Source organism: Rhagoletis pomonella, unplaced genomic scaffold, assembly GCF_013731165.1.
Source record: "Rhagoletis pomonella isolate Grant_MI unplaced genomic scaffold, Rhpom_1.0 Rhpom_scaffold_00007, whole genome shotgun sequence".
Classification (NCBI taxonomy): Eukaryota; Metazoa; Arthropoda; class Insecta; order Diptera; family Tephritidae; genus Rhagoletis; species Rhagoletis pomonella.
This window is the reverse complement of record NW_023458561.1, coordinates 56,087,949-56,109,215: the sequence shown is the minus strand read 5'-3', so window position 1 is coordinate 56,109,215 and position 21,267 is coordinate 56,087,949. Positions and strand designations below refer to the sequence as shown.

Genomic DNA, 21,267 nt, shown 5'->3' with positions numbered 1-21,267 from the left:
CTCTATTTCGCTTGCGAGAGAAAAAAGTAGAACGCAAGCGAGATTTTCAAACATGTGAAGAAAGTCGCTAACGCCTAACTGCCCGTCTCCACAGGATAAAGTTTATATCTTGATACATATGTTAGAATATAAATCGCTAATGGAGACCGCTCATTGCTCTTAAAGAGCAATATATATCAGAGCTTATATCTTGCCATCTATTGCCGGCAATTTGGTAGTTTGACAGCTACATTTTCATTTGCACGAAAACTTCGTGGCTGTAACATCATTATTATTTTAATAGAAAAGCAAAAATTGAGCTGTTTCTGTTAAAATATTTGTAATTATGTACTTGGATGTAAAATAGCATATTTTCTACATTTTTTAAGCGATTAAATCCGGAAGATATAAAAAGCCCACACAATTATTGCCACTAATATAACTTATATCTAGCGACCAAAATGACAGCTGGGCAGCAATAAATTTTATCCTGTGGAGACGGCCAGTAAGGGCAAAATCATTAGTACGTAGAGAAAAATTTTAAAATTGTGCAATCGATGTTCTGTAACTTATAGAAATGTGTAGTAAATTTTAATTATTTAATTTATATTCGCTCAACAACTAAACCAATCTGGTAGCTCTCGTTCCATCTTCGGGAACACGGCACTTTTTGAGCAAATTTTTATTAGCGCACACATTCTTGCCAACAAAGTGCTAAAAACAGCACCGTGTGCTTAGCGGCGCTCCGGCCACACCAGCATTGATCTGTGGTCGGTCAGACTTTTAAGCTTTTAAAACACGTTTACACCAACGATTGAACTTAAAACACTGGTGCTGAAACTGGTGAGCTTCTCATAATACGTACAACTACTTTACATAATTTCTACCTTTATATATTAAAACTAAAGGGAGGTCCACCGATAATGTGAGGAGGCCAGATAAGTTAACATATTCAAATTTAGTCATATGCTGTTGAGGAAGTTGGGAATCTCGTGGCACTGATGGTTGACTTCACCGAAACTAAACAGACTTGAAAAATTGTATATACATATATAAAATCAACGAAATTTAGTAGTATATGCGAAATGTCAGCAATCGGAAGTCATCAGGCAAGAGCCATAACCGCCATTGGTTATGTTCCCTCTTCTCTTTCACTTCGATTTACGTCCCACATGAGTGCAATCGCTGTGGTAAATACAGATACAGCAAAATGATGAACGCTTGAAGTAGCTGGAGAGGTCTCGCGAGCGGATGGGTTCACAACGCGACGCCTGATATATACATAAATTGCAACTCTCAATGCCTTCTCAACGAATTTCATTGCCCAGGCGGATGTGGGGCTACGTGCTTGCTCTTGATGGTGTTCAACGGTTGCTGTGCACAAGTTGCCGCAAAATAAACACCCTGCCCTCGACGACCCTCTTCCGCCATAAGCTCTTCAAAGCCACTAAATTCTCACATTTTTGTGCGTTTTTGAGAGTATCAATGTGTATTCGAACCCCGTGCATTCGTATTTTATATGCATTTCGCTAAACTAGCGATATACTACTCATTGAGATGGCAAGCTTGGCTACATATGTACATAAATACGTATCACTTACGTAAGGTGAAAGATAGCGATACAATGTGCGATATGTTTGAAAGAGTTAACACGATTTTGCGAACGAAAACAAGTAATTGGTAAACATAAATACACCTAAAATGTATCTGTTAGATGGGGAAAACGCGGTCGTTGCAAATTCAGTGCTTAATTAAACCAAAAAATTGTGAGTTGGTGGAGTAAATGTTTAAGAAAATTCAAGTCGGCCGCAGAGATTTACCAACTCACATGCATATATGTGTGTCATCTGAATTGCAAACAAAGACATTGGATGCATTATGTGCAATATTTTATAATCTTGTAATTCTTGATAAATTGTATAGTGTCTTGTGGAAGGATTTTCCAGTAAAACCAAAATCATCAACAAAATAACACCTGACACGAGCACCTCAACGAACTGCCATTCGTATTGAAATGCCCTCCTATGTAAAGAGCAACAAACTCTCTAATAAAGCAAGCCAAAAAAAAAAAAACACTCTTGATATTTCATCAAAAAGTGCAACACATTGAAAACGTTAACAAAGTAAAGGGAAAATTGCTGTGAGCATGTAGACCATGCATAATGGAATTAGAAGAAAAAATGCAGTGTAGTCCGCGTGGATATTGGAGAATAAATTAGCAAAAAACGGACCTGCCCCGAAATGAGTAGATACCAAAGAATCGCGAAACTTACAAAATCCTGGTTTTTGGCACTATTTGCAATCTATGTACATACATATATGGGTAATATTCAAGAGTATCCATCATATTAAAAAAGCAATAATTGAATATTTCCTTTACAGTATGACTGAATCAACTAACGCCAAAGAATATGCTTTAAATAAGTGCAAGTGTAAAAAATTAGAAGATTCCCTTAAACGCGAAATGTCTGAAAATCCTCGAAACTTTTCCAGCCTAGAAAAATAACTGTCGAAATTATATGAGGCGCTTTTCGCGTGCCCCGAAAACTTTCGAGGTAAATTAGTAGGGATCGAAAGTTATATGTAGTTATTTTTGTAATTGCAGTTCAAAAAGGTTGTCGAAAAGATTTTGCGTATTTAATATTTGTATACATATATATAACAATGTGAAGCTTGATAGCCAAAGAATATTCGGACTTTTTTCAAAAAAGTCAGCAATTAACAGTTATTTTATGATCGATATTTCTTCAATCAAAAATTGCAGTTAAAATTATACTTCCATTTTTTTTTGGTCAAATATGAAAGCTCAAATTTTACTTTTTTTCTAAAAGAAAACAAAAATAATGAAGTTTCTAAAGTTCGTGGCCATGATAATATGACACCTAAAATGATCTACGAAAGTAAGAACTTAATCGCGCCATACTTAGCTACACTATTAATTTGATAAATGGGAATTCTTGGTATCCTGACATTCAAAAATCCGCAAAAAAGATTGATAACTACAGACCAGTGGCACTTCTTTATATTATTGATAAGATTTTTGAGAAACTGGTAATAAGTCAGCAGTTGACGGAGTATCTTGATATTGAGAATGTTATATATTCTCATAAATTTGGTTTTAAAAAAAGATCTAGCATCGAGGAAGCTGTTATTAGCGTTATTGCTTGCGGAGTACTTCAGGGCAGTGTTCTATGGCTCTTACTTTTTAAGCTCTGATTATGTTCGCAGATGACATATGCTTACTTTATCCTTATATAGCATTTTCAGTTTAAATGAAACCATATTCAAATTGAGTGAAACCATTTTCAAATTAAATGAAACATTTAACATTTCATTTAATTTTAATAAAGTTTCGTTTAATTTGAAAAAGGTTTCACTTTATCTGAAAAAGGTTTCATTTAATTTGAAAATGGTTTCGCTTGACCTGAAAACGGTATCATTTAATTTGAAAAAGGTTTCGCTTTGTTTGAAAATGGTTTCATTTAATTTGAAAAAAGTTTCATTTAAACTGAAAATGCTATAGACCCGATGCAGAACTAAAAGTTAAATAGACCATGGGATTCAGTAATTCAGTCTCATCTCAAGTCACTAAATTTGAGATTAGCAATTAGTGACTATTTTTGGGACGATTTGGGTATTCAGAAGGATAGAGTCACAAAAAGTTCACCAACAATGTGTGGTGAAAACAAACACAGACAATCAACTGACAGCGTTTATGTATGCCTTTTGCCCGCACCGCTCAAAGAGTCGCAATAGCCGAGTGGTCAAAGCATTAGGCTGACAGCCGAGAGGGTCCGGCTTCAAGTCCTTCTCGGGCGTAGAGGATTCTTTATTATTTTTTTTAGTATTTTTTTATTCCCTTTATTTTTTAACAATCTTTAGATTTTAATGTTTTAAAGACAAAGAAATATATTTTTTTTCAATACATTTGTATGATATTAAAGCATTTTGGTTTATTTCCTAATGAAGTTCTTGTTGAACAAATTTCCTCGCTTCATTTTCGCGTTTTTTTAATAAAAAGGAAAGAAATAAGATTTTCCTCCATACTTCTATTTTTGTGACCTGCTCTTAGCCAGCTGACAAATTAGTGACTTATTTTTGAGACTAGAGACGTGAGAAAGCGTACTGAATACCAAATAGTCTCTAAATCCAAGTTCACCACCAAAAGTCACTATTAGTGACTAGAGACCGCTTAGTGAATGCCAGGGAGAGTATGATGTGTCGATCATGCAGAGTTGGCTGTTCGTACGCTTTAGGTCGTATGTTCCCCGAAAGGAGGTTACTGCCTTAGCGTTTACATTGAGGGAAAAGAGATTTACGAGACGGACACTGTTATATATTTAGATGTGAATATACATAGATAAACTGAAATCTAGGGTCTCACCTGCAATCGGTATTATGTACAAATGCAAGAACAAAATTTTGAGTGGCGTTAAAATTTTATTATATCAGTCACTTAATAATTATTATATACTATACTATTAATAGTCACTTATCTTATTTACCTATACTATATGCTCATAAAAAATCTCGGGAGTTAAAATCTTTAATCTCTTCAAAATCGAGCGCTCAAGGTAGTTTTCGATCTGCGGTTGAGATATTGCTCTATAGGATTATACAAGGAATATGCTAAGTCAGACTTTCAAGTAATTCAATCCAGTTTTGGTGGTCGAAGTGGAATATGTTTGAATGTTGTTAGGTGTCGCTTGGAAACAGAGAATAGAGTAGGCTGGGCCTATTGGGTTCAATAACTTGCTCAGTTGCATTTGAACCGTACAAAGTATTTCGCCTTTCAAGGCAATGTTGAGACAAAGTCTATTGGAGAATGTGGAACTACCTCTTATGTAAATTTTAGTTATTACGATGTCTTTTGTTAGTATTATTATTATTATTTGTTTTTTGATGTATTACATTAATATGTGTATTAATTAATGTATGTATATGTAATTGAAACATTAAATAAACTTGAAACTTAAATATCACATAATTTATTCATAATTGTCAAATAAAAGCAAATGACCCCGTATAAAAAAAGCGAAAATTTTGAACATTTTCATTTTCAACCGATTACTTAAATTTTCACTCTGAGAAAGATTACAAAGGCCGAAAAAAATTTTTACCCTGAAACCAGACTATATTTTCACGAAGGGTTTCGGTGCGCTGAATTCAAATCTGGCCACAGAATTGTTCTATCACATCAGGATTTTAAGATATTCTAACCTATAACTGCAAAAAATTCCGTTTTTGCCCATTTTTGAAGTTGTGTATGCTAGCCAGAGAAATTTTTCTAAAAAAAAAAATACAAAAACTTCGCCGAGATATTACAATTTTAAGTTTAAGTTTTAAGTGCTGCGGATAGTACACATGGCCGCTATGTTACTTACATGATTTTCAAGATATAGAAAAATTGGAAAATCCGTAAACTCAGCTGACTTCAAAAACAACTGAAACAAAAACAACGTTTCCGCAAGGGTTGCAGCAAGTCCATTTTTCAGTTTTCATAACGGAGCTACGAATTACGAATTACGAAAAGTGTAGGTCACTCACACTCTATCAGTCACTCATCATGGCTGTACTGGTGTGTGGGCGCGGAGGCATGGACAATGGAAACACATCTGATGAAGCGGCTCTTGGGAGTTTTCGGGAGAAAGTTTCTGAGAAAGATTTACGAGCCTTTACGCGTTGGCGATGAGCTCTTTGGGCTTTATATCAGGTGTTCCCTAAGGCGCTAGTTTTGTAGTTCTTTTTATACCCGAGCGTACTTGTTCACATAACGGTTGTTTGTAACAGGCAAAACGAATCGAGATAGATATAGACAAATGTATACATAAATGATCAGAATGAAGAGAGAAATCGATTAAGCGGTGACTGTCTGTCCGTCTGTGCACACGAAAACTCGAGTAAAAATTGAGATATCTTAACGAAACTTGGTAAGTGCACTTCTTTCGGGCGTAGGACGGGTGGTATTGAAAATGGGCGAAATCGGACTGCAACCACGCCCACTTCCCATATAACGGTAATTTTCCGAAATACGAAAACTACGATATTTTAGTAACTTCTGAAGATTATTCACTCAAATTTGATATTTACAATAAATTTTAGACGAAAAATAAGAATATTATAGATTTTTGGAAAATGGGCGTAGCCACGCCCACTAATGGTTACATGTGTATACCTTGGTAACCGCTGCACCGATTTCTTCCAAACTTGGCACAGTTGTTGGCCTTGGTACAGCATACCAAATGGCTGAAAATTTTTAAAATCGGACAATAACCACGCCCACATCCCATATAACGGTAATTTAGAGAAATACAAATCTTCGATAAATCAGTAAATATTAAAGCTAATTTATTCAAAATAGATGCTTGCAACAAATTCTTTACCAAGAAATACGTTTATGATAAAATTTTGGAAAAAGGGCGTGGCACCGCCCACTTATTATCACATATATGTATCTCGGTAACCGTTCTACCAATTTGTACCAAACTCGGTATGGGTATTGTGCGTGCCACATAAAAGCAAAATGTTGAAAATTATTGAAATCGGACTAAAATAACGGCAGATTTTCGTATAACGGTAAATTTCAGAAATGCTTGAAACTGCAATATTTCGAAATTTAAGGACGCTAATTTACTTAAAATTGATACACCCCGACTTACCATCTAGCGGTATAGGTTTCGGAAAGGTGAAAAAACATATATTTAATACTTGCGCCGGGTATTTAATGTTCGGCTCCGCCCGAACTTAGACTTTCTTACTTGTTTTCTTATAAGCCTTCATCTAAAGGTTTACACTGAGTATTTACTCTACGGAAAGCTATTTTTCTGAATATTACGAGTTGGGCACTTTAGTTCTTTTGAGTCAACCGTTCGGTTGTAGTTCGTTCACCTTAATGAAATAGTTCTTTAGTTCATAAAGTCAATTTAGTTCAATTGACGAATACATTTAGATGTGGAAGATCGACATATCTCGGCAGCCAGTTCGAAAACGCCCTATCTGAACATATTAACAATATATTTTCAGTTGAGATAGGACGTTTTTAAACTAAATTCTGAAATAAGGCGTTCTTGGAAAAGTTTTCTGAGATAGGGCGTTTTCAAACTGGCTGCTGAGATAGGTCGATCTTCCACTCATATGTATTCCTATCATACCTATTACATACAAAACAAAAACTTTGGTAATTTTAATTTACATACATGAAAAATGTACATAAATATGTTTGCGTATAGATATAATATAAAAATAAACGAGTTCCTACATAAAACAAAAACTTTAAGAAATTCAAGGAATGTAAACACACATACAGTATCGGTCATATCTATAGCACGCCATTTCAAAGTGATATTGTGTGCCACTTATTTTTATTTATTTATTTTTAAGAATTTTCAATTAAAATACAGTTCTTTATCTAACAAAACCCATATAAACCCAAGTTTGAAAACTTATAGAAAACTACAAAAAAGTGCAACAAATTTTAACCTAAATTTCAAACTTTTTTCTCGGAAGTGTTTGAATTTTTCTGAATACACAGTTTTATAGCCCAATCTATTTTAGTCTGATAATGTGCAAGTTTCAAGTGTCTAAAAGTTACCGCTGACTTTTTAGAATTTTGTTCGCCAAGGATGTTGCGGTTTTCTTCCATATACAAATAAATTGAGTTTATTCATTATATGGAAGCCAATGCGCACCACTTTAACAATCGCCTATATCGGAAAGTTCCACCAAAACTACATAGTACAAATCAGCAGGTTTGGGAAATGTCGATTGAAGTTTGGAATGCAATTTCTCAAAAACGGGCCGATAGACTTTCTCCAAAGTCTTGAAGAATTATACTAGTTCAAGAAATTTTTAAATTTTTTTTTTAATTGTTTAAAAATTTTAGATGACATTAGAGGACCTTTCGACAAAAACCAACTGACTTTATTATGCCTACTTGACTTTTCTAAAGCTTTTGACTCCGTGAACCACGACTTACTCTGTATGAAATTAAAAAGCTACTTTGGCTTCGGGGCTAAATTGGCTCCAATACCTCTGGTCTTAAACCACTGCTAGATGGTGTACCCCAAGGCTCTATCCTGGTTCCACTATTGTTCAGTCTTTTTATAAATGACATATTTTCTGCATGCCATCATGTATATATGCATGCATATGCGGATGACATTCAACTGTACCTGTCGGGAAATCATGAGGAAACAGGTGACCTTTGTACAAGGCTTAATAACGACTTAACATCCATCTTTGCATGGGCGAGAAGAAATGACCTGTGTCTAAACAGTGATAAATCTTACGTGCTGCCGGTCTCTAAAAAACGAATAAATTTTTCAAACGTGCCGCCCTTATATATAGCTGATAAGTGTCTAAAACTTGTGTCTAAGGTGACTAATCTTGGGTTCATCATTAATACTAGTTTAACATGTGACGATCATGTGAACTCGATAGTTAGCAAAGTATACAACATCCTAAGAAATTTACGAATCTCTGCGAATTATACGCCGGTCCAGGTTAGGAGAAAGCTTGCGATACAATTAATAATGCCAATCATATGCTACCCTGTGCTTGTTTATAGTAAATTGAGTTCTCTATCTGCTCATAAAATTGAGGTAGCATTCAACCATGTTACACGATATGTGTTCGGGTTAGCTAAATTTGACCATATCTCTGGTTGGAGGTCACGTTTATTAGGCTGTGAAATATCTGATTATCTGAAAGCCAGAAACTGCATCTTTCTCTATCAACTTATTGTGCACAAGGAGCCTGGTTATCTATATGACAAGCTCATTTTCCCTAAATCAGCTCGAATTAATGATTTGATAGTACCAGATTATAATTATCTAACCGCCGCACGGCTATTCTTTGTCAATGCTATTCGAATTTGGAACTCTATTCCAATGGCAACTCGCAGTAGTCTAAATAAAAGCAAATTTAAGGATGTTCTATATGCGTACTTTCGTTAAAATAATTTATGTTGTATAGTTATGAGATTCGCTATCTGAGTATAAAATTTCAAGTTAATATGTATAACCATTGTATTGTTTAATTGTCTGTACTTTTTATTATGAGTTTTAGTCTTACTTTGTTATAAGTTTTAGTTTAAGTAATCATTATTACCTTATTATATCCTTTTGGTTGTACTATAAAAGATATCAGATCTTATTGTACTAATGTTTTAGCAAATAAATGAATGAATGAATATGAATGATAATTATTTTTGTTTATATGAAGTTCAGTGTTTGGTTAATTATTTTGTGGTATGGAGCGGATGCCGAGTGAGTGCGGCACCCAAAGTCATCCTTCCCCGTCGGACCCCTCTACAAACAAGGGTTAGGATATGGATTTTGACATAGAAAATGTAAATCAATCAATCAAACAAAAAAATTTAGTATGCGGCCGTCGGCCGCGTTCAGGGATTATAACCCTTACTAATTTCATTGAAACAGTGAAAAATTTAAAAATATTTTTCTGGATTTACATAGCAATTAAATGGCCCTTTATTCAGTAAAAAAAAAAATACAACTGTTGGTAGTAACGATTTAAAGATATTAGGAAACATACGCACTGGCGCGACAAAAAACAGAAGTCGATTTTGACTTGGATTATAAAATTGAAAAACTCAGCAAATCGAGCAAGACTATTTGTATACAATTTTTTGTAGTAATATTGGAAATGTTTAAGATTAATTTGCTAATTTTTAAATGTATAAATCTTTTCTACTTTTCTGGTGTTACGTTACATGAATTTGAAATTCCGCTCTGCAGCGTATAATTTACTTCTGCAAAAAATGGTGCCGACAGATGGCGCCGGACTCGAGATATTTAGAGAACCCGTCCTTATCGTATAACATGGATTAACGGGTAATAATAATGATAAGTGCTTCTGCAAAAAAATGGAGCCAAAACATAGATGGCGCTGAAATTACGATATTTAGATGCCCCTCTATAAGTTAACATTTTAGATGAGCCAATAAAGCCTCAGTCTTTAAGAATGCATACAAAGAAGCGCAAAACTGTTTCACAGATATCCTAGGCACATCAACGGGTCATCGGTATATCAAGAAGTGTGCTGAATTAAAGACGGGTAAACGCTTTCATTCTGTGGAACAGCAGGATTATCGAAGAAGATTACGCACTCTCGGCAAACCTTGTAATACTTGCAGATATCTTACAGGTGGAAATAAGAGCTCATAGTATCGAAAGAGATTAGTACTTATGCCATATATTTTCTCAGCGCTATTATTCTTGGGCTATGAGAAAGCAAGGTTCTGCTCTTCAGTCCTTTCAAATTAAAGTAATAATTTTTACATTACCTACAAACCGTTTTTGCATAGCAACACTATTTTTTGTATTGGTCAACGCAGTTAAAGATACTTTTTATCTAATATCTCGGGAACTTAAGGATATATTTAAACTGACGACAGCAATCGAAAGAACTTATTTTAAAATATATAACTGCATCTTTAACTAAAAATCTTCAAAATGGCGCTTACCAAAAACTTTTTATCCAGGAGACGAACCTGTACGTCTGAATTTATTATGTAGATAAATATCTAAATAAAATTCATTAGCAAACAATATCCGCAATAAGCATCTTCTTTCGAAAAAATACCGGCAATAAGACGGGAAAATATATTCCACATGTTGGATGCGATTACCTAGTCAACAGCAAATGTGAAAAATCGAAACAAGCTCAACGGCCAAATTTTTAGTTAGAATTTATATGCACCCATCGATTGGTATTTGTATTTGTTAAAAGAAATATTTGTAAAGAAAATGGGTCGGATTTTATACCAGCGAAGCGTCAATAACTTCAACGAAGCAACAATATCATAAAGAAATTCACCATTTTTCTTAATTCTCTTGACATACCTACGGAGTAGGTACCTCAACAACAGATTGCACGCCTAATTAAAGAGATAAATTTCTGATTTAGTATGCGGGCGGGGCAGGGAATAAAATTACATGTATAATGAAATAATAAATGTACAATGCCATTCGACAATTTTATTATGCTTATAAATGTACGTAGCTAACTAATTTAGTTTTCTGTATCACTTACCTTTTGCAGCCGTCTCAAATATGTATGTGTAAACTGATTTGAGAATTGGTTGATTTTAAGCACTGTTTTTACAGCACCAACTATGTGCTTCTGGTAATTAAAATTTTCTTTTGTGCAATCGATGTTTCTTCTAACGCGTATTCAACGTTTTCATCATATGCCGCCTCATCACTGCTCCCATTGAACACACATATGTGCATATGAATGTATGTACATAGGATATAGGACAAGCTAGATATATCTTTATAGGCCCCAAAACCTCTTGTAGTGTTTTCAAAGAAAACTCAATAAAGCGCACGTTCCAATTGCTTTTAACAATAATATGAGGAAAAAATATTAAATTTGTGATCCTTGATCAACCCGGCTTTCTTGACTTTGGCCTTCTACAAATTTTTCACCAAGCCTTTTTGCGTTAGCAGAAAAATTTGTCCGATTCCTCCCTTTTTCTACAACTGTATGTTTGTGCTATGAATGTTACTACCCCTCCTGCCGATCCAACACTTTTCCTTATGCTTAGGTATAACTTTTCACCTTCTCATAGTAAACAAAATTATGCGAAGAATTTATTCCCACGCTTGCAGTTTTTCCATCAATGAAGGGAATCAACTTTTGACAAAAATTCTTTTATATTTCACAAACTAGCACACACAAAAAAATTTATTTTTACCGACCGTACATTTTGCTGCTGAAGAACTTTACAATATGGCGCGCAGCGTGATGTGCGATTGTTGAGCAATTCGCTGAAAAGTAACGAGTAATGGCAGGGATGCAATTTTCAAGATGAAATAGCCAAAGAACGTAATCTATCGTTCCGCACATATCGTAAACCGTATTTAATAAATTTAGAATGAGGCTCGTTTTAATTTTTCCTTAATTTGTATGAAACGTTGATTGTTTTTGCTAGTGTTAAAAATCTAATTTGTTGGACTTACGCTTTTAACGGTTTTCGATTTACCTCACAATCATTCTCAATGCATTAGCTTTCCAAACGTTTTTTTCAATTTGCAGTTGATTTTTTGCTGTTTTGCAAGTTTTCTCTTTTTCCTCTCAAACACAAAACCGGATAATCGGAAACATGTTCCATAAATAGTTTCCATTTGACACTAACTGCAAGACAAAACTCCAAATGCTGCTCGATGTTAAAACTTTTCGATAAAAACACACCAACGCCAAGTAGAGAGTTTTTAATTGTAAAATTTCGCTGATATTAAAAAAAAATACAAATTTTGACTTGACATTTAGAACTTAAAAGTCGTAGTGAACCTGCGTTGCGAGAGGAATTTCAGCCACATATTTTTACAGTAGAAAGTTGGGAAAGTGAAAGTTCAACGTAAGGACGATTAACTTCATTGCTGACTTCCCTACACTTCTTGCCAACAAGCTCGACACGCATGACTTTCCCAGGGTGAAAAGTCAATTTAGTCCGAAGTTTTTCTTCCTGCAAATTCATGAAAACTATTAAATGAAGAGCAGTGTTGCATTCGTAAATAACAAGTGAAAGAGCTGATGCAATTTATAAGAAATATTTTTAGCAGAATGGAAGCCAATTGTACCAAAATAACGAGATCTTTTGAGAATTAAAATGTGTGATGTAAAATGTGTGTACGAATTTTTGGCTTAATAAATAATTCTGTAAACAAACATCTAACATTTATATACCTGCAGGAAAAATAGTTTTTTGCGTTCCAGCATTTTTTCTCAGTTCTTCCACCGTTGCTCTCTCTTGTGTGAGATATTTTGCTATTTAACACTTCTACCGGTTTTTGACCAAAAATCGCTGGAACGCACCCATTTTTGATACTTGTGAGAGAGTAACTTATTTTTACGCTCTAATTACCGAAACAGCCTGGAAAGCGTGTGGAACAAAGCTATTAGCTCACTGAACATACCATGTGTGAAGTCCAATAAAAGACGATAACTGACCAATTAAACAGGGAGACGTGGAATAATTTTTGATTTGTTGGAGATATGCGGCTTTTTGGGCAAAGTTATTGACACTTAATGCTGTTTTATTTATGTTCTGATATATATTTATCAATTCTATAAAATTTGACTTTATCAAAAATAACCGTGTGCATAAATATTAAACAATATGATCGGTAAATCATTGTTAAACCTTACTTGTTTATTGCTACTGTGGTCCGTTGTAGAGGGATTCACCTCAGAGGAGGTCAAATGCCATGGTATGTAAATATGGCGTATGTAAATTTTTAATAATTATCGACAATTGCAATTTCTAGTCTGTAAGGCTACAGTACAGGAGATGGAGAATGCTATCGCCAAGGAAGACCCAAATAAAACCGCCGATGTTAGTGGCTTTCGATTGGATGCTCATGGAAATTCCATAAGTAAAACAGTGAAGCTAATTAAGTCGGAGATGTACCTGACTGAGTTAATGGAAAAGATTTGTGAGTGGTGGTTCAATTGGAGACAAGATATTTCAAATGATCGGATCATGATCTATGTACCTACATATGAATATTTCAGGTGATAAAATGGAAGATTATGTGAAAGCAACATATAAGAGCAATGGCAAGTTCACTCTTCTTAAAATGATTGTCAATGACAAGATGAATCCCGAATCTTCCCTCGTTGATTTTGTACAAGATGGAGATTTAAATAAGAGCCTTGGTCACTATGTAAGTATTAACATTTTGAATGCTAAACATTAGATTGACATTATCTTTTTGTTAATAGTGTTTGGAAATACTTGACGATCAAGAAATTGTCTTCTTAAAGGCCTTCCAAGCTCCAACACTTGCCGATGATTTAGACTCTCAAATTTGCGGAGCCCAAGCGAAATATTGTTCCTTCATGGCCAACGATGTAGAATACAACTTTGACGACAAAGATGAATTGTGATAATAATGAAAATGACTAGTAAATATTTTATACTATTTTTTATTGAATGTTTATTTTCTCAACACCTTCCCTTGCGAGCTTCCAAGAACTAAAGTTATAAAATAACGAGTTTTATTGAATATTCGTACATTCTATAATGAAATTATGCAGCTATTATTTGCCCTTGATAAACGACCACATTACGACAAGCCATGGAGCGCCTAGCCCAACTCCAAAGAAAAGTGTCATGATCATTGTTAGCTTAACTTTTCCAGCGTTCAAATCGAATGGAAGATTCTTTGAAAAAATTTTAATAAACCTCGTTGCTATTTCTTAATCACAGTTGCTTCTCACCTCTCCAGGGCAACCCGGCCTACCATGTCCACCTCCATAAAGCTTGGTGGTAGTGGAAAATTGGCGTACACCGCGCACGAGCACTCCTAGTCGGCCAGTCATTTTTGGGACCTATCTTCAATAAAACTTTCGTTTCGTAACTATTTTTAAGCTAAAATGCTTCAATTTAATTGGCGTTGTCAACTTTATTTCGGAGAGGAATGACAAGAAAAGCATTGAAAATATTATTTTTTTCTTTTTATTTCGAAGCGAGAGGGATCGAACAAAATGGAACGGGTGGCAGTTTAATATCATTAAAAACAAGTAATTTTTAAGCAAAAAACAAAACCGACTTAAATTCCCATATAAAAACTTAAAATTATCGTTAATTTCTTCAAGATTTAATGTTCGGATCTAAACCAATTATAGAAATCGGTTAACGTGGTCCAAAGTTATGCGGTAACATACATAAAAAAAAAACGAATTGATGACCTTTTTTGAAGTCGGTTAAAAAAAAACATTCCCCACGACAGGATAGTTATTTATCTTATTGAAAAAAAAAATGGATATTACCGGTCCTAGAAGTTGCGGTTTTGTAAAATTATTAAAACTGTGCATAATAGAATTTTTAGTGTGACATACAGTGTTTTATTTGTGAATACAATTTCACTTTAATTTTAATCGTAATTAACACTTCTGCAAAAAGCCAGGATAAGCCTTCTGGGAGTTTCATCTTTATTCTTATAAATTTAGATCTGTAAAGAGAAAAAAGTTTATATTACGCACACTTAGGTACTTCAGGATTTACAGGAAAAGCTGTTTTCAGATTTATTAAACCTTATGAAAGGTGGCGTAAAAACCTGCAAATCGTCAAGTGCCTGGAACGGACTTACGAGTACAACTCTACAAGCTTTTTAGGCGTTTCGCGCTTTGTTGTGGAGTTGTACTTAGTCTAGTGAATATTGTACGATCTTGATTACTAACCTTATATTTTACTTCTTCAGCAGCTGATGTCTGACAACCAAGAAAGGTGCAGCCAATCCAGATCCAAAGAAAAGCACGAAGTAGGCAGTTAGTTTATAGCGGTTATTTAGGCCAAAAGGCAAGTTCTGTGCAACAAAATAATAATTAATGTTTAATATCGTGCAATTTACTGCTTATGTAACAATGTGCCCCATAAAAAAGATCGATTTTACACACCTCTCCGGGAATACCGCCATGACTGCTGTGCCTAATCAAGTTTTGGGTAATATTACGAGCCAAAAGACTTGTGCGCCCCAACATTTTACTTTTAATTTGGAATAAATTGGTTTAGCTCCGACAGAAAAATTTGACTTGGCCTGGACGTGATGTTCCGGACTTCACAAATAATACAGAAAAAAAAAACAATTCTCAAAAGGAAATGTCAAAATTACACAGGGTTGTATGCAAAATCTTGCGAGAAATTTTACCAGAATGCACCACACTTCATCGTGGTATTTGGGTCGTTAAGGTCGGTGTTATGCAGACACACTTTTGTTTGCCAAATTAAATGGCGGCTGCTTAGTTTGCTCGGAAGGTGGTTATGTCGAGTTTGGCACAGGGTTGCAGGTTCATTATGGTTTTCATGGCTATTGCCAACACGAAATGAGAATTTCAGATGTACATAACGCGCAAAATTTAAAATTTTTGTATATGACAACACCGAATTTGCTGCAGTTTGACCAAACAAAATTAGTTTGCTGTGAGAGTCGCCAAACTCGCTCTCTCCGAGTTTGCTGCAACAACAATTGCACGCAGTTTGCCAAACAAAATTTCTGCATAACACCGACCTAAGGTACGTTCGCACATAATAAATAATTTTGAAAACGATTTAACTCATACTAAAATACGTTTACACATAGACATAAGGCGCAAATTCGTCAAGTGTGCCAGAAAAAACATTTTATGGCAGCATTTTGTTCAAACTCCGGCACGTTGTTGCTATAGTTACTGGTAACCAATGTATTGGCTGTGTTTCTTTATACATTCCGGATAATCCCATTTCACAACCGGAATAAACAGAATGCGTTTGAAATATACGTTAACATATCATCAGGAACGTTCTAAAGAATAAGTAAACAAAAAAGTTTATTCCAAACATTTAGAATGAATAAAGAAATGCAGCCACTAACAAACACAAAAAAATTTACGGCAATAATCTGAGATTTGCCTGTGTAAACGGGGTGATTAATACGATGTTTCCACGTTTCGTAATTCGCTCCTAAGTAATTCGTGTATTACCCTGTTTCCACGTCACACAATAGTAATTCGTTCGGCAGCTGTAGTTCTTGTTCTTGTTCTTCGCTATTTATTATTATTTTTGTATACTGCAAATATCGAGTATGGAGCTAAAATTTAAGTTATCATAACAATTTTAATATATATAGATAATATTTTATTAATATTATTCTACAACTAGAAAAAGTGCCAGCAAATGGGACCAGGCCGGTGAAAACTTCGATATATTTCCGATAAATATTAGAGAAGGCCCCGATTCGTTCGTCATTCGCATGGTAATTTGATCTGAATTACCTACAAATGAGGTAATTCGCTCTCAAAATTTTGTATGGTGAGTTACGTAATTCGGAAGGTAATTGGCAAGACGAATGACGAATGGGAAAGCGAATTACGAAGCGTGGTAACATCGTATAAGAAACGAGCTTTTGTTGTGATAATATTTATATGTGAACATACTTTTGCTTTGTTCGCTCCCCCAATTACGATGGCGAATTACCCCATTCCCACGCGCACATTCTTAATTCGATTTGACAGTTCTCTGTCTCTGTGTTTTGGTTTTGTTACTCTTGGCTACAAAATTGGTACAAAATGTAGGTTCAACCTAAAAATGTTTAAGTTTCCGTATTAAATTAATTCGTACTCGAAAAAATGCTAGTATTGATTTGTGAGCTAGCATCGATAAATTTCCGATAAAAATTAGGGACGGCACCGATTTATTCCTAATTCGCATGGTAATTGGATCTGAATTACCAACAAATGAGGTAATTCGCTTTGAAAGTTTTGTATGGTGAATAACGTAATTCGAAGGGTAATTGGAGTGCGAATTACGAATGAGAGAGCGAACTATGTAATTGGGGTGCCATGGGAAAGCCGATAATTGGATCGTGAAGAAATTAACAATAATCTTAAATCTTTATAGAGAATTGAAGTCGGTTTTGTTTTTTGCTTAAAAATAACTTGTTCTAATTACATATTAAGGAGTTAAGCTCCAAAATGAGGATAATCCAAGAATGATAGAATACAAGATTGCGCCGATCAGAGAGGATTTTTGAGAATAACTATTGTGTGACGTCACACTGGTGCAATTGCGAGAGAGAAATGCCAAAACGTGAGCAAGAATGGAAGAAGAAGAAAAAATGTTGCAAGGAAAACGTAAACAAGTTGCACCAGTGTGACGTCATGCAAACAACGATTCTGTCAAATTCGTTAAGAGAGGAATAGCGGTCCGAGATCGGCGCAACCTTTGTATTCTCTCAATCGTGAGGATAATCTACCTATATGTAAACCTAATATAAGAACAGCTGTTCTACGTTATCAAATGCTATCACCGGGTGACGTAACCTTGTCCACTTGCCTTTGCTTCGCTCGTCAATTAGACCCAAATACAAAATTAATTTTTTTTTTTTGTTATTACAAACCTAATTTTGTTTTGTAATTATCGTAGATTAAAATATGTTAAAGTTAGTGTCTGTGTTCAGAAATCAAATTACAGTACATGTTTCTCGCCACTCAGGGCGACTTTTGCACGTGGGCGATGCAGATGTTTTGTCATCATCAGTTGATAAGACCTCTGAGGAGTTTAAGGTTCAATCTAGTGGAAATTGATTTTTACAGTATACTCACCTAATAAACATTCACAGGAAAATGACGGCCAAATGACTAAATTGGTAAACGAGTTAAATGAAATCACTCGGAATGTGCTGGCAGGGGGTGGACCTACAGCGACCGAGCGTCATTCTTCGAGAGGCAAACTTTTGGCTAGAGAACGCATTAATTTATTGCTTGACAAAGGTTCATCGTTTCTAGAGTTAAGCACTTTGGCGGGTTATAATCTCTATGGTAAAGAAATTGTAAACTCTGGTGGCATTGTTACTGGCGTTGGCAGAGTATGTGGGTATGTATTATGAATCCTCAAGAATAATTTCTCTAAAGTAGTTAATTATAGTACTGAATGCGTCGTCGTTGCCAATGATGCTACTGTCAAAGGAGGTTCTTACTACCCAATAACGGTAAAGAAACACTTACGTGCTCAAGAGATTGCACAAGAAAATCGTCTGCCCTGTATATACTTGGTGGACTCTGGCGGCGCTAATTTACCACGCCAAGCGGAAGTATTCCCTGACAAGCTACACTTTGGACGGATTTTCTATAATCAAGCCAACATGTCCGCTTTAGGTATACCTCAAATCGCAGTTGTAATGGGCAGCTGTACTGCTGGAGGTGCCTACGTTCCTGCAATGGCCGATGAGAGTATTATCGTAAAACGCCAAGGAACCATATTTTTAGCGGGACCACCTTTGGTAAAAGCCGCTACTGGCGAAGAAGTTTCCGCTGAGGACTTGGGTGGAGCTGACTTGCATTGCAAAACGTCTGGAGTAACTGATCATTATGCTGTTGACGATGAACATGCTCTTTATTTGGCTAGACAAGTTGTCCGAAATTTGAATTTGCCATCAACCAATGGATACAATGAACAATTATTATATTCAAGTCAAACGGCGAATAAAGCAATTCAGTCCACCAACAAAGAATCGATCGAGGAACCCAGATATGATCAGCGTGATTTGTATGGAATTGTAGGTACCACGTTAACAAAGAGTTTTGATGTGCGCGAAGTGATAGCACGTATAGTGGATGGAAGTCGTTTTACAGAATTTAAGAAACTTTATGGCGAGACCTTAGTTTGTGGTTTTGCCAAACTTTATGGTAATACTATTGGCATAATCGGCAATAATGGCGTATTGTTTTCGGAAAGTGCGCTTAAAGGTGCTCATTTCATCCAACTCTGTGCACAACGTAATATACCGCTAGTCTTTTTACAAAATATCACTGGTATGTTATAGCAATATCAACTTTATTAATTCTAATTGTACGCCATTTTCTTTTAAAAGGTTTTATGGTAGGTCGTGATGCTGAGGCCCATGGTATAGCAAAGAACGGCGCAAAAATGGTCACTGCTGTAGCCTGTGCGAATGTGCCTAAATTTACCGTTATTATTGGTGGTTCTTATGGGGCTGGAAACTACGGAATGTGTGGGCGTGCGTATTCACCACGTTTTCTCTACATGTGGCCAAATTCACGTATCTCCGTAATGGGTGGTACCCAGGCAGCTAATGTTCTCGCACAAATAACAGCAGATCAGCGGAAACGCGCCGGAAAGAGCTTTACCGACGACGAAGCCAACACATTGAGGGCACCTATTGTGGAGACATTCGAAAAAGAAGGTTCACCATATTATAGCTCAGCACGTTTGTGGGACGACGGCATCATTGACCCGACTAACACACGTCAAGTATTGGGATTAAGTTTAAAAGCGGCTTTAAATAATGCGGGCCAACCAACAAGGTTCGGTGTATTTCGCATGTAATGGGGTTAAGATCTAAAGTTAACACTTGTTGCCTTTTATTTAGATACATTTTGTATCGGGTTGTGAATAATCTTTGAGGAAACTGTTGCATTTATTAGAAATACGAAGTGTTTTTGTAATTTTTTACCAACTTTTAAAACGTACATAATACATACAAACATATTATTTATGTAGGTATAAAAACAATTATCGATAAAATGGAAACTTTTTGAAGCAAAATCTATTGGTGTTGAAAACAAAATATCTAATAGCTAAAATTGCATATATACATTCCTATTTAATTAAACTTCGAATATTTATTAATTCCTGCAAAGTTGGACCATTTAATATTGATATTAACACATTTTTCCGCATTGTTTCCTATGCGTTTTGGCATTTCTCTCGCAAATGACCAAGATGACGTCACGCAAAAATTACGCTCAAATATCCTCGTGGGCGCAATCTCATATTCTTGTTTTGAAGCTTGCTGACTTGCAACCGCAGTATACCTTGCAACTAACTTGACTTATACTGTGGTAGCGGCCTTATATACCTGCGCTCTCACTCATGGCAACTCTAGAACGTTATGGCGTCTATTGCTCATTCTCGCGCTGTTCGCATAATTCATCCACTTGACGTTTCTCGCGTCATTCCTCGAACATTCTGCAATTTACTTGCTTTTCTGTTCGAGTTGCCACAGTTTACGCGACAATACCATCATTTTGCTATTTTATGCAATGCATTCAGAGGCAGCTAACTATTAAGCAACTGTTCCTTACTTTTGACGACAACACTGAGCCTTAGATTGACTACTTACTTGCATACTTTTTATTTTTATAACCATTTAACCAAGCTAGGTAAGAAAAGCTCAAATACGGCTGTATACCAAGGATTTTTTCGTTTTATTAAGACCCGTTAAAAAAGTTGCCTAATTTTTACGGGATTTGTTAAATTTTTAGATCGATTTTGGGCAATTTTATTTGTCGACCGCAGCAACACTGCACACAATTCCTATGTCTCCTGTCAGACACGTCAAGTCTTGGTCCCCTTTCAGACACGTCAAGTCTTGCTTTCAAGTCTGCTCGTTCGTTGGTGGAGGAGGTGGGAAGAGTACAGATGCCTCCGTACCGTCAATTCGTTCCAAGTTTTCTTGTTCTCTTTTGATCTTTTCGTTGCTTCCCATTTAAAGAACCAAGGACTTGAATTCAATATAACTTGACGCGTGTGGAAGCAAAGATAAAACACAAAAGAGAATGCGTTAAAAATTTGCTTTCAAGACTTGACGTGTCTGAAAGGGGGCTTTATTTGACTACCAGGGCTGCCAGCTTCGGTCAATCTGTGCCATTTTTGGCCCTATTTTACTTCAAGTGGCACTTAACATTTCAATTTGGCACTTTTGGAAAATAATATTGTGGCGAATACTGCGGCAACACAAAGCGAACAACGAGAAATAGGCA

At 35.6% G+C, this 21,267-nt stretch overlaps 3 protein-coding genes and 1 long non-coding RNA gene across 5 annotated transcripts; 3 read left to right on the top strand and 1 right to left on the bottom strand.

Annotated features, from left to right (window-relative positions):
- The first annotated feature begins 692 nt into the window (after positions 1 to 692).
- On the top strand, positions 693 to 2,796 carry LOC118743121. Its single transcript, XR_004993426.1, has 3 exons — positions 693 to 822; positions 888 to 2,302; positions 2,362 to 2,796. It is a non-coding gene; the product is annotated as an uncharacterized LOC118743121 (long non-coding RNA).
- A 10,110-nt stretch (positions 2,797 to 12,906) lies between these two features.
- Positions 12,907 to 13,935, top strand: LOC118743114 (protein seele). The gene is made up of 4 exons (XM_036475631.1): positions 12,907 to 13,214; positions 13,272 to 13,439; positions 13,519 to 13,670; positions 13,729 to 13,935. The coding sequence occupies exons 1-4, from the start codon at positions 13,124 to 13,126 to the stop codon at positions 13,891 to 13,893; spliced, it is 576 nt and encodes a 191-aa protein (XP_036331524.1). The 5' UTR covers positions 12,907 to 13,123; the 3' UTR covers positions 13,894 to 13,935.
- Positions 13,936 to 14,154: 219 nt separating this feature from the next.
- Positions 14,155 to 15,605, bottom strand: LOC118743115 (cytochrome c oxidase subunit 7C, mitochondrial-like). Of its 2 annotated transcripts, XR_004993425.1 has the most exons (4): positions 15,406 to 15,605; positions 15,190 to 15,314; positions 14,227 to 14,960; positions 14,155 to 14,169 (listed from the first exon to the last, which is right to left on the bottom strand). XR_004993425.1 is itself a non-coding variant. In XM_036475632.1 (3 exons), exons 1-2 carry the CDS (start codon positions 15,487 to 15,489, stop codon positions 15,198 to 15,200), a joined length of 201 nt encoding a protein of 66 aa, XP_036331525.1. In that variant the 5' UTR covers positions 15,490 to 15,605; the 3' UTR covers positions 14,826 to 14,960; positions 15,190 to 15,197. The 2 variants fall into 2 exon arrangements, 1 of the variants encoding a protein (XP_036331525.1); XM_036475632.1 differs by lacking the exon at positions 14,155 to 14,169 and having other exon boundaries at positions 14,826 to 14,960.
- A 2,132-nt stretch (positions 15,606 to 17,737) lies between these two features.
- LOC118743113 (probable methylcrotonoyl-CoA carboxylase beta chain, mitochondrial) lies at positions 17,738 to 20,013 on the top strand. The gene is made up of 4 exons (XM_036475630.1): positions 17,738 to 18,048; positions 18,105 to 18,358; positions 18,410 to 19,296; positions 19,356 to 20,013. Exons 1-4 carry the CDS (start codon positions 17,917 to 17,919, stop codon positions 19,829 to 19,831), a joined length of 1,749 nt encoding a protein of 582 aa, XP_036331523.1. The 5' UTR covers positions 17,738 to 17,916; the 3' UTR covers positions 19,832 to 20,013.
- The last annotated feature ends 1,254 nt before the right edge of the window (positions 20,014 to 21,267 follow it).

Bases quoted from the DNA above. Each gene is read 5' to 3' on its own strand.
- LOC118743114 (XM_036475631.1), top strand. From the start codon at position 13,124: ATGATCGGTAAATCATTGTTAAACCTTACTTGTTTATTGCTACTGTGG. The intron at 13,215-13,271 runs GTATGTAAATAT...TGCAATTTCTAG, and splicing joins AGAGGAGGTCAAATGCCATG to TCTGTAAGGCTACAGTACAG. The intron at 13,440-13,518 runs GTGAGTGGTGGT...TGAATATTTCAG, and splicing joins TGAGTTAATGGAAAAGATTT to GTGATAAAATGGAAGATTAT.
- LOC118743115 (XM_036475632.1), bottom strand. From the start codon at position 15,489: ATGTTGGGGCGCACAAGTCTTTTGGCTCGTAATATTACCCAAAACTTG. The intron at 15,315-15,405 runs GTGTGTAAAATC...TTTGTTGCACAG, and splicing joins ATGGCGGTATTCCCGGAGAG to AACTTGCCTTTTGGCCTAAA.
- LOC118743113 (XM_036475630.1), top strand. From the start codon at position 17,917: ATGTTAAAGTTAGTGTCTGTGTTCAGAAATCAAATTACAGTACATGTT. The intron at 18,359-18,409 runs GTATGTATTATG...AGTTAATTATAG, and splicing joins GGCGTTGGCAGAGTATGTGG to TACTGAATGCGTCGTCGTTG. The intron at 19,297-19,355 runs GTATGTTATAGC...TTCTTTTAAAAG, and splicing joins CTTTTTACAAAATATCACTG to GTTTTATGGTAGGTCGTGAT.